We start from the raw sequence: 13333 nt of genomic DNA, 5'->3' as shown, positions 1-13333 counted from the left end.
GTGACTGTGAGAAAGGTATAGCATAAGTGGTATTTTATCCTGTTGGTTTCTGGTCGAGATACAAATACCAGTTGCATGATTGAAACCAGGTCCTAAAAATAAGATTAAGAATCCCTAATGAAACACAAGTTGACTGTTACTCCTGTAGGGTCTTCTGCTTATTATTCCGTTGTGATTGTGCTGCGTACATAACAAATTTGTAGTCCTGTATTAATTTCTGTGCACTCCAGTATATTTTCTGACTGAAGAGAAGAGCCTAAATGAGTAGGCATTCAATGAACATTGATGTCATTCAGGCTTACAATGTTGCTGAAGATATGACATGTTCATTCTCGTATAGCTGAATATTGAATGACTGATCAGATTCTATTCTTTAAGTTTTATCTCTATTTATGTAGTTTTCATTACTACCCTGAGAAAAGACAGGTTTCCTCTACCTTTATCCACCTTCAGTTTAGATTTGTTTTTCTAGACGTGTGCTATACTGTACTGATTGTTATTTATGGAGGGGTGATGGGTATTTTCTGGTCAGAGGGTGCTGGCCATCAGGCATCTGAATTATCTTTGTCAATCTGAAGGTGAAAAAACTCTTTAGATTCCACAAACACACTCGCTCTGTCGAGGATAGTGGCAATGCATAAATGCATGTTTTCTAGGGTCCTCAGCAGAGGTAAGTAAAATGTAGTATGTCATCTGTAGGTGGGCAACAAACAGCTGCACAAAGAGAGCTCTGATAGTTTTTTTTTTTTTTTTTATAATTAGAAAAAAAATATCAGGGTAAACATGATTAGAATAACTAAAGTGGAAATGCAGAGAGCTGTCACGGGCTGGTATACAGTCAGCGGGATCACAGCTCCCATACAGGTTGTGAGGGCCTGTTTACGCCACATGCAGTGCAGTGCTTTTTTTTTTTTTTTTCCTGCATCAAAAAAGAATGGAAAGTAGGTTCTATGGGTTTCATTGGTATGGTCCACACCAGTGCAGTGCTTTTCCGTTCCAAGAAAAAGTACACGTTGCTTTTTTTCCTGCACAGAACTGTACTGGAAGGTGATAAAATGCATAAAGTGTTAAATACACGCCTGCAAAAAATCATCTGGAACGGATCTGGAGGATGGTGCCAGTGGTCAGAAGCAGTCACCTGCCACTCTGTGCTGGACTGAATGAAGACTCTGGCGTGTAACCGACTGAACCTCCTCACCACCAGGATGTGTTTTTGGGGGGGCTATAGCTAGGCAGATAACAGCCTAGATATAGCCATGTTATCTGACAGACTGAAATAGGTGACTAGAAGGTTAAGCCATGAGCACCTAAGGAAATATAAAAAAATCAAATAACCAATTTATATTAAAGCGGAGGTTCACCCGTATATATTACTTTTTCCCCTTAGATGGATGCTCGTTTTGTCTAGGGGAATCGGCTAGATGTTTTAAAATATGAGCCGTACTTACCGTTTACGAGATGCATCTTCTCCGTCGCTTCCGGGTATGGGCTGCGGGACTGGGCGTTCCTATGTTGATTGACAGTCTTCCGAGAGGCTTCCGACGGTTGCATCCGTCGCGTCACGATTTTCCGAAAGAAGCCGAACGTCGGTGCGCAGGCGCAGTATAGAGCCGCACCGACGTTCGGCTTCTTTCGGCTAATAGTGACGCGATGGATGCGACCGTCGGAAGCCTCTCGGAAGACTGTCAATCAAGAAGGAACGCCCGCTCCCAAAGACCCATACCCGGAAGCGACGGAGAAGATGCATCTCGAAAACGGTAAGTACGGCTCATATTTTAAAACAACTAGCCGATTCCCCTAGACAAAACGAGCAGGAATCTAAGGGGAAAAGATCAAAAAATAAATAAATGGGTGAACTCCCGCTTTAACTGTATTAAATTCTGTTATTTTCCCTGTAATAATATAGATACCTCCATATAGGTTGTGTGTGTGTGTGTGTGTGTGTGTGTGTATATGTATATATAGTGTGTGTATGTATGCACACTGTATTTATTGGTGTATAACACTCACTTTTTCACCCTGCAAATCGGTTGCAAATAGTGTGTGCGTGTTATACGCCGATACTGCAATTTGGGCTGCCTCGGAGAGAACTGGGATGGGGGCGGGATGAGCGCCATCAGTTTACATACGGTTTACTCAGCAGCCTCTGTAATAGGAAGTCCTGTCTCCTGGGCTGGCCGGCACTGGACCTGTGTTCTGTCTATCATTGAAGCCGGTCCAGGAGGCGGGACTTTGTATTAAAGAGGCCGCCAAATAAACAGATTCTCTCTCTGCATGTAATCTGACTCATCCCGCTCCCCTCCCTGAGATGGGCATTGATCAGGCTGCATTCATGGCAATGGGGAGGCTGCAGATGGGCATTAATCAAGTTGCATTGATGGGCAATTGTGAGGCTGTGGGTGGGCATTGATCAAGCTGCATTGATGGGCAATTTTAAGGCTGCAGATAGGCACTGACCCTTATTTTGCTTCAAATTTCTTTATTTAAAATGTAATTTTTTTTCCCTGAAACTTCCCTCTTAAAATGAAGGTGCATGTTATGCGCCTGTGCGTGTTATATGCCGATAAATACGTGTGTGTGTGTGTGTGTGTGTGTGTGTGTGTGTGTGTGTGTGTATATATGTGTGTGTGTGTATATATGTATATATGTATGTATATATATATATATATATATATATATATATATATAATACATTTTTTTAACATGTTTTAGATTTGATTGTATATTCATCTCCTGGTTGGAGATAAAGCAAAGGTGCTATTCTAAGTGCAAAGGTATGATCATAACAGGCATGTAGGCATAAGAGCCGCCGAACGTCTGTGAAGGCTGTACATCCATAGGCTGATGGCTGCGGTCTCTGTATTCAGGCTGCGACGGTGGTTGCCGACACTTCCTGTGTCTGGATCCAAGTGGATGTCATCACTTCCGGGTAGCGGGGAACCAATAGCTACCCGGAAGTGACGACATCCCCCTGGCTCCAATATAATTTATTAGTATAGCAGTGTGAGGTTGCCTGTGGCAAGTCAGGTCAGCAGGCGTGTGTGTCCAAAATATATATACTGTAACCCTCCATGTATATGCTGACTTGCTTTGCTTTGTTTTTTAGTGACATTGATTCAGTCTTGCGAGAGGATAGGAAAAAGCTGAAATCTATGCAGAAACTTCAGCCACGCTTTACAGAAGATCAGCGCAAGGAATTGGGAGAGATCCATCCGTGGATACAAAGGGGAGGACTTCCGTGGGCAGTAGAGGTGACAGTAACTATTTATGATCATTCCAGGCTTCTGCAAATATGTTTAATGGGGACCCCTCATGTTCTCCAGGTTAGCCTGTTGTTGTTGTGGATGTTTAAATAACAACCATTCCATAAATTCTGTTTGCCATAGTAGTAAATGAATGGCATCTCAAATGTGAGTCCCGAGATTTGTCATTCACAAATCAATGCTTTCAAATCATGGGCTCTATCCAATGCAATCTGTCCCCTGCTGGCTCTTAGCTCGAAAACTGAGTAATCGCCCAGTTTTCAGTCTTCACTGACAGTGGCAATTATCAGTTACCGGCTCTCTCTTCTCTGCCCCTCCAGAGCTTACGGGACCACTGAGCAGGAGAGGGGATGGGAAGTGCACTTACTTTTTGCTCTCATGTGAGCCAGAATCCGGTTAAAGCCCACTGCTGACTGATGTCACAGACCCGCTCCACCAGTGGCGGCTGGTGAAGTTTTAGGATGGGGGGCGCAAGCCCCCGCCCCTCCACATTTGGTCCCTCCCACTTCTCATAAGCCACACCCCCTATAGAATACACCCACTCTGTCCCCTGTATTCCACTTGCTTCCACTCATAGTGTCAGGAGTATACAGCTCAGCATCACAGCACAGAGTATATAGCCCCAGCGTCACAAATCATGGTATATAGTGCAGCCTTACAGATCGGCGCAAACAAACTAAAAGAATTACACTGTTAGTTATGAAGGACTCTAAATGGGCATGAGATTACCAAAGACTGCGGACATACTGCACAAGATTACCAGAGACTGCGGACCTACTGCACAAAATTACCAGAGACTGCAGACATACTGCATTACTTGTCCTGCGACTTGGGACTTCAACGTTGCATGACAAGTCGTACCCCATGATTTCCAATGAGAACCGTTCATATCTGTGCGACTTAAAGTCACAGCGACTTCAAAGTAGTCCCTGCATTACTTTGGTCCCACTTTGATGCAACTTGAGGTCCATAGACCTCCAGAATACACAGGCATTGCTTTAAGTCGCATCAAACTTTCAGACTGTGTTAGCCTGAAAGTCGCAAGATTCTACCACAATTTTTTGCTGCGATTTTGCAGCGACTCGAAGCAATGCCTGTGTATTCTGGAGGTCTATGGACCTCAAGTCACATCAAAGTGGGACAAAAGTAATGCAGGGACTACTTCGAAGTCAGACTTGAAGTTGCACAGATATGAACGGTTCTCATCGGGTCCGACTTATCCTGCAACTTTCCAGTCCCAAGCGGGGGGGGGGGGGCTTGTGTTCTCCACTATTTCCACCGAACATTAAAGCGGGGGTTCACCCCAAAAAAAAAATGTTAACATTACATTCAGCCGAGTTGTCAGAATGACAATCGGCTGTGTTTTTTTATTTTATCCCCGTACATACCGTATTTTCACCGCCGCTTCCCGGTATGTCTTCCTGGGCTGGGCTTCCTAATTGATTGACAGGCTTCCGACCGTCGAATACTGCGCGTCACGAGTTGCCGAAAGATGCCGAACGTCGGTGCGCATGTGCCGTATAGAGCCGACTCGCAGTCCGGCTTCTTTCGGCAACTCGTGACGCGCTGTATGCGATGGTCGGAAGCCTGTCAATCAATTAGGAACGCCCAGTCCCGCATAAGACATACCCGGAAGCGGCGGTGAAAATACGGTATGTACGGGGATAAAATAAAAAAAAACAGCCGATTGTCATTCTGACAACTCAGCTGAATGTAATGTTAAAAAAAAAAAATTGGGTGAACCCCTGCTTTAAATATAAAAATATTTGGAATAAGCGAGGGGCGAATATTAAATATTGAAAAAAAAACATTAAAACTTTGAATAGGCGGAGGGGTGGATTAGAGTCCGGCCGCATTTTCTGCCCAAAGTTAAATATAAAAAAACTTTGAATAAGCGCGGAGGGGGTTCCATTCCGGATGCTATTTCCACCAATTAAATATAAAAAAACAATTGAATAAGCAGGGGGGGGGAGGCATTCCCTTCCTGCCGCTATTTTCACCAATTAAATAATAAAAAAAACATTTTTAATAAAGGGGGGGGGGGAAGGGCGTTACGGCCGCTATTTCCACCAATAAAAAAAAAAGACATTTGAATAGGGGGGGGGGGGGGTGCCGTTACAGCCGCTATTTTTGCGGGGGGGGTTCCGTTAATGGGGGGGGGAATTGTGCCGCAGTATATAATACATGCACTGTTACTGTATGACGCAGGCATGGATGGCATGCCAGGCAGCATAGCTTACCTGTTCCATCGCGCCGGAAACAGTGGCGCGATGGAGAGCGCCACAAAGGCATTTTTTTTTTGCTGCCAATGTAGCGCCTCGTCTGCAATCCCGTGATTGCACAGACGTGGCGCTACCCACACTGCACTGTGCCCGGCGCTCGGACACAGTGCACCTAAGGACCTTTTTTGGATTTTTTTTTTTTTAAAGGGACATGTTTAAATAAAAAAAAATTTTTTTTTTTTTACTGACTGGGGAGGGGGAGCGGCGCCCAGGCGCCGCCTATGGACGTGCCGCCACTGCGCTTCACACTCTGGACAGGTTCTGACAATTTCAGGATCCACCCAGATGCCTTGCAGGCAGGTGGCTCATGCTTTCAGCGGCGAGAGTCTGAGCCAGCTGCCTGTAAGTCATCTGGGTGGATCCTGAAATTGTTGGGATCTGTCCAGAGTGTGGAGCGGGTCTGTGACATCAGTCAGCAGTGGGCTTTAACCTGATTTTGGCTCGCATAAGAGCACAAGTAAGTGCACTTCTGTGGCCCACGTGAGAGGCATGGCTAAAAGAGCTTTGGTCGTAATTCTCTTAAGGTGTACACTCCAATAGCTGCCACCGATCAGAAACACCTGGGATCCCGGCTACAGGTATACTTACCATAGCATGGCCTTTTAGAAGATGTGAATGAGGCCTTAGAGCAGTGTTTCTCAATTCCAGTCTTCAAGGCGCACCAATAGGTCATGTTTTCAGGCTTTCCATTATTTTGCACAGGTGATTTGATTAGTTTCAATGCCATAGTAATTACCACAGTCGTTTCATCTGAGGGAAATCCTGAAAACATCACTTGTTGGTGCGCCTTGAGCACTGGAATTGAGGAACACTGCTTTGAAGTGTACTTTTTGACTGCGACCAGTTTACTATAAGCAACAACCAATATCTTAATTTATTGACTGCATACATTCACATTGTAAAAGTAGAATAAGGTCTGTAATATGCCCTGGCCTCACTTTTCATTTCAGTTTACTTTAACATTTTACAGATTTTTAGCTGTGTTTAGGCACAACTGTGTAAACTACACGTATTGAAATATTTTCTGTTGTTGAAATAACATACAGTACTCAAGAGAATATCCTATTTGTTCCCACTATAATAATGAAAGCAGATCTGAGCATTGCCAGGCTTTTTACACTCAAACTTGAGAGGCAGTTTTCTGTCCTATTCTGGACCACAGTTGGAATATAAACCAAGTTCTGCTAGTTAATTCGCTAATCGGATTGTCCTTGGCAGAAACTATATTTGGCTACAGGATAAGCCTGACCTGGAAATAGCTGTGTCTGTCTGGATCTGGATAAGGTGTTACTTTTTGTAGTTCAAGTATAAACTTTGTTGCTGTTAAGACCAGACTGTTGTGTTTAGTTAATTTTTATTTTCTGTATTTTTTTTACCTAGTCATAGAGCCATATCCATCAGTCTCTGCCCTGTACAAGATTACAGTCTTAAACTGGCTATACACTGTTAGTGTTCTTTTTCACTTAGTCAGTGGGCTAAACAACAAAACAAAACAAATTCCTCCATCCACATAAATCCCCCACCAAAATAGAGGTCAGTCAGGCTGGGATGGCCTCACTAATAGAAATGTTGCCGGTCCCTGCTGAACCTTCTGAGCTACGATCAGTGTATGGGAAGTAACAGTTTACCATTTTGACTGTGGGAGGGAAGCGGAACACCTAGATACCAGATGGAGCACATACTCAATGCTTACATTTGAATTTCAGTCCTAGAATATCTTAACATTGTTTGAGAATGTTAAGGGTTGTTTAACCATGTGCCGACCAGCGATTTACCATTAAGTTGCTGTAATGCATGGGTATACACGGTCATTGTGTGTGCTGTTGATAGGGGGCGGTGCAACTATAAAACCTATATAAATGTGGTCAACAAAACAAAATACAACACAACATGAAATGCAACTATGCAATTATTGTGGATATAAATAGTCCATAGGCTTCAGTTTACTGTCAAAATATAATGTGATTGGTTCAATCAATCAAGTGTAGATATCCTCAACCGCTTATAGACCTCTAATATACATCCAAATTTTCAAGTGGGGACACTAGTTCTGATGGCCTGGGGGGGGGGGGGCAATGGATTCCCTTAATTTGCATAGATTTCCTCTTACTTCCTGTTTGGCTATGGGACAGGAAGTCAAGGGAAATCTCTGCAATGGGACAGGGAATGTAAAAAATTTGAAGCAACGCCCCCCCCCCCCCCCACAGGTGCAGAATGTTAACCGCCCACATACTGGAAGCAGTGCAGCTGATTTATGAGGGCGCTAAACTAATTTGCCTAACAGTGTAGCGCAAGCCGGCGGGGACACTGTCCGTGCTGCCCCCCTGCAAAGTGCTGCCTAGGCCACAAGACAGCATTGCAGGCAGGTAAGGAACTTTAATGCAGAAGAGACCTAGCATGTCACTTCTGCATCCAAAATCCTGCCTGTTCTCCCATCTTTTAGTTTTTTCATAAAGTTGCACTTAAAGTTAATAAATAGATCTATAGCATTTGTTAAATTCCCTTGCTTTGCTTTCTAGAAGAGCAGTACTAACTCCACAATGTCATGGTTTTCAGATGGGTATACATAAATATGTATTATAATTATGGACCAGTCATTGGCATCATTTCATTTAAAAAACACTCCCCTTTTGGGGATAAAATAGTACAACGTCATTCAGATATCCCCACTTAAAGTCGACAAAGTCATATGACCGTGTTGAGCGGGAAGTGGTTAAAGAAAGTATGGATCTGTAGAACTTCATGCAATGTATTATTCCTCTAGTCTAGATGGAATTTTATTGTACTTAGCAAATGTTAGATATGTTTTAAACTGGTTGAGGGTCACAACAATGAGTAAGAGGGGCACACGTGGACCAAAGAACAGTGATTTGACTTGAGTAGAAACCATCCAAAGAGGACATTTCATGGGATATTGGTAGGAAGACTGTATGATAAAACGGATTTGCCCCATTCTGCTTTAAGCTGACACGTGTCAAGAGTTTATCAAGAGGTGTTTTTTTTTTTTTTTTTTTTTTTTTTTTTTATATCGTGTTGCCCCTGTTCCCAGCATTGCTTATACAGAGCCTGTTATATAGTATAGTTCTTACCATAAGAAATAACTTGTGTTTTGTTTTGTTACAGGGTTGTGTTTTCTGCAAGGAGAAGGGTGTAGATTGTTCAGAGTACTCAGGAACTATACAGGAGCTGGAGCTCAGTGGAATCATGGAATCGTGTGATTAATGCTGCATATCGTTATGTAATGACCTCAAATACAACTGGCATATTAATTCAATTACCTGGCCTGTTTGTCAAAGCTGCGATTGCGTGGTCATCGATCTCCCGCCAGCTCCCAAGCTGAGATCTGCCATTGCATCTCTACAGCTCCACGTAGTCCTTTTCTTGCCAGAAATCTTGGTACCTACGGGGTATTTTTTAAACCCTGAAACCAAGCTTGGTTCCAGTTTTTATCAGGTTTGCAGTATACAGTAAATGCTGATATATGTTGTACAGTTTTATTTATTAAAATATGAAGGATTTTTCTATCTACTCATCTGGTCTCCCCAGTCTGTAATGAAACACTGGACTACTGTGTGTAAATGTCTTTACCCAGTAGAAATAGACCTGTTTTATGATCATGTATAAGCTACTTTCTAAAACACCTTTTTTTAAATGTTTGATAAATACAGTCTTTGTATGCTTTTGGAAACAAAATGCTATCTTTGAGCAATGCAGTCTTTGAAAAAGGTTTTTTAAAAGGTGTGTTTGTTTGTTTTTTTTGTTTTTTTTATTCCTTCAAATACATTTATTCCTTTTTTAACCAGTGAAATGTGATTGGAACATAAAGCACTGTCACCTTACTTGCCTATGCTCATCCCAACATTGGATGTATTCATCACTAAAATCTTTACAGCTTCTGGTGTTCTAAATTTCAGCCTGCACCAATTCCGCCCAATACTGAACAAAGCATCTACAGGCTGTATAGTCACTGAATGAAGCAGTCTGTCAGATTTCTAGTAATTGAATGGAGCACCAACTTCCGATCTTTTCCATTACTGAACGGAACACCATATACATGCTTTCCAGTTACAGAATGACGCACCCACTGCATAATTATCCACTAATAAACAGAGCCTCCTCTACGTCCTTTTCAATTATCGAATGGAGCACCATCTACAGGCTTTCCAATGACTGAACAGAACACTAGCTACATGCTTTTCCGTTATTAAATGGAGCACCATCTGCATAATTGTTACTGAATGGAGTACCTTCTAAGTGATTAACAGTTACTGAATGGAGCGCCATCAGCAGGCTTTCTTATAATTAAAGTTCTAAGAGACATGGTTATAAATTCAATGTCATAATATGCAGTCCAATTGTTGAGTTATGGATGGGTACTCTGCACAGATTTCTACACCTGTAAATGCTATAGATGCAATGCTGTGTGGTCTTAGGTTAGCAAAAAGACTATTTCATAATATGAAGGGGCTGTGCTATCAGTTGAGGCAGGACTCCATGCACCTTAGTTACTGTACAGCAGCTACCAAGTTTGCCTCATCTTCATAGCTGCCTCTCCATAGTCCCAAAGACTTTGTGTAAGTTGTGTGTGTGAAAGTGCAAACCACTGTGCCTGTCTGAAAATCATGTACATTGATTTTGTGTATTGTGTTCAGAGATGGTGATGTCTTTGTAGCAGAATGAATATACAGCACTGCAGTGTGGAAACATGGATGAGAAGATGTGACAAGTGTTATTGTATCATCGGATACACCAGGTGTCTTCCACCGCATTCAGTGATGTGTACATGATATGATATGATATGAGTGGAGTCTCCTGTCCAAGGATGTAAACAGATGTAGCTTGGACTCTGCACCTGTATTTTCTATTACCAGCTATAAAAAAACGCAAAAGAGCGTGCAAAGCCACCCTAGTGTAAATCATCTTTAATATGGTAAAGTATAAAAAAACTACAATGGTCAAACTTGCATTGTGTGAAGATGCAGCATAAGGATTCCACTGTGGCTACACTCCTAAAACCACTTCAAGATCCGACAGGAGAAGGGGGAGCCGTGGACGTTCAACCTAGCTGCCTGGGTCCTGGCAGCACATCCAGGCTATCCACCACCACGCTCGATGCACAGATCCTAATGCACATGCACCCTTTGACTAGTCTAATTATCACCAATAGCCAGCTGGAGGGCTATACTAAACTGTTGATCAGTGCACCTGCTAGTTTTTTCTTGTGTGTATTTTTTTATTCCATTACCATCGACTGTTACACCATGTGACCAAATCTTACAATGTCATTGGTTATATTCTGTTTGTCCCTGACCTTGTTATGGCTTGTCTGTTACTTGGTAGAGAAATGCCAGTAAAATAACATTCTATTTTTTAATTTGGCTTGTGTAATCTTTGTACAGGAGAATTGAATACAATGATATTTGCACAATGACACTTAAAATGTCTTCCAAAATCCTCTAAGGATGCCTCTACAAACTTATATTTATTTTCCCAAAGCACCATGTGTCCCAAAGAATCAGTTCTCAAACAAGGTGGAGATTACTGTAGCTGTGTACTGTTTTTGTACAAGAAAAATCAGAAAAGAAAGACTGCTCATGATCAGAAACGATTAACAACAAAAAAAAATCTTTGTTGTACGAGAATTTTCGTACCAATTTTTGTTAATCAGTTCTGATTTGCTGTGAAACGACAAGGAACATCAGATTGCCCTTCATCGGATTTTCCTTGTGTGTATTCCACACTTAGACTTTTTTTAAAACAAGTCTGGCAGCTCCTGTCTTTCGTTCCTGACCAATCACTTTCTGAAAGCAGTTGGTTCATAACTAGAACTGCTTTAAATATATGGACTATGGTTGATGTTTCTATATTGGGCAGTCATTTCAGCTGTAAATTCTGGATTGCAGGAGAGAGTAGTCATTGGGCTGTGTTGCACAGCAGTTATTTTTTCTTTTCTTATATGTGTTTTGTGAATCTGCCCAATGATGTGATCATGTTGTTATTAATTTTGTATGGATGCACAGAATGTCACTTCTCCAACATCATGTACACTCGATAAACCTCTCACACTGCCTGGAAAGTTATGAAACTCTTCAACTCGGACAGTTGACTTGGTTTGCCTTAACCAAAGTTTAAAGGAAACATGGAAACTGTCTTGCTAACTTCTCATAGTGAAACTGCTAGTTCCCTTGCTGTCGTGTTCACTCTCTGGCTTTAACACAATGTCGCTGACTCAGGACAACTATGCAAATAAGGATTTAGGTTTTGCAGTCAGGCACCCTAAAGTGTTGAAGCTAAAGGGTCTGCATAACAGGCAACTACAAGTCAGCAGTCCTTGTATTTCTTGCGGCAAACATTTATTAAAAATCCTGTATGGACAGCTTTGGCTGACTACTTCTTGGGGTTTTGGCTGGGACTGCAGCCTTGTATCCGGGTTATGTATTGTATGCTCTCCCTCAGATAGGTGTGGGCAAGGTTGCTGTGGGCCCAAAAGTAGAAGTGTATTTATAGCTTTACAAATGCATAGTTGGAGCCTTTGCGAAGATGGAGGTATTGACAACTCTCAGGGCTTGGCTCGCAGGGTAGCCAGATTTGCAAGGCAAAAATGCTAGTTTTGGGTTATGATTGTGCAATACTAAATATGGTGACCGTGAAGCATAAATGTGATTAAATGGATTAAAAACATAATTGTAATGTGCTTGTATAACCATGAGAGGGTACTACACTCCTATACAAATGTGTGTGCTTGCTCAGCATGACCGTGACAATACTGATGAGATTGCAATCGGCAAAGTATGCACCCTGTATAATCGTTATATGGTGTAACCTTTTTGCATATTTTTTTAGCCAGACACGGTTTTGTTGTCCACCAACATTTGTTTGCTGTTGTTCATTTCGTATATGTAAGCATAAAGTTTTTTTCGTATAGGTGCAAGATTTTCCTGATGCTAGCTAAAAAAGAAATTGTGTCGGCAACATTCTATATACTGTATCTATGTAATTTAGTAGTACAGGCCAATTGACCCACACTAGTGGTGGTTGTCAGTGCAGCAGGCACTCTAGCAAATATTTGAAAGGCATTAGCAATCCAGACACACTCTACAGTAATAAGTTTTTCTGGATGAACAATGTAGCCTCATGTCAGGTGTCGCGTGTTGTTTGCAGGACATCTGCTGTGCTCTCCAGCAGATGTGGGCTCTTGTTTGGGACAGGGCGAGCGTGAAATGCAGTCTAAGAGCACAACACATCCTCTGCCTCCTCATCTCCAGAAAGATTTAACCCCCAAACTGTCAATGCACTTGTCATTTATACCCAGGAAATGTTTAATTATCACTGTGAGGAGAAAGAAGGGAAATATTGTAAAGTATGATGAAGAGGTCGTTCATGACTTTATTCAGCAGGAACTATTGCACTAATCATGTAACAGCAATGGCTTCGGTCAGTCATTAACAAGTCGGATCATGGCACTTGGACTGTCGGAATCTCTTGAAATCCCACAATCTAGCACTGCTATTGTGAATCTAAATAAGTCATAATACAGTCAATGAACATAAACAAAGGAACCGTGCTTTTATATGATATCATAAATTACATATCAAAAATCACCATGGTGAATAAACAAATAAATCTTCATTTGAATTATAAAAATTGTGAAGTCTGTATATAGATCCCACATGTAAAAAAAAAAAAAAAAAAGTCTTTGTGAGTATAGGAACGGTTCCTCCCCACCAGCATACAGACACACAATGCACTCACCAGAATAATTGGGCCCTCTTACAGGGAGTCAAATTA

General features: G+C 41.9%; 1 protein-coding gene across 2 annotated transcripts in view; it reads left to right on the top strand.

Annotated features, from left to right (window-relative positions):
* Positions 1-10919, top strand: part of LOC120936562 (period circadian protein homolog 2-like) — a 71140-nt gene extending 60221 nt beyond the window's left edge. For both annotated transcript variants that reach the window (XM_040349016.1, XM_040349015.1), the window contains exons 22-23: positions 3107-3251; positions 8669-10919. In XM_040349016.1, the coding sequence (XP_040204950.1) occupies positions 3107-3251; positions 8669-8767 (244 nt within the window). In that variant the 3' untranslated portion in view covers positions 8768-10919. The remainder of the gene's footprint in view (positions 1-3106; positions 3252-8668) is intronic.
* The last annotated feature ends 2414 nt before the right edge of the window (positions 10920-13333 follow it).

The sequence above is a fragment of the Rana temporaria genome, chromosome 4, assembly GCF_905171775.1.
Source record: "Rana temporaria chromosome 4, aRanTem1.1, whole genome shotgun sequence".
Taxonomy (NCBI): Eukaryota; Metazoa; Chordata; class Amphibia; order Anura; family Ranidae; genus Rana; species Rana temporaria.
Note: the sequence above shows the minus strand (reverse complement) of the source record. Positions and strands in the feature narration are given on the sequence as shown.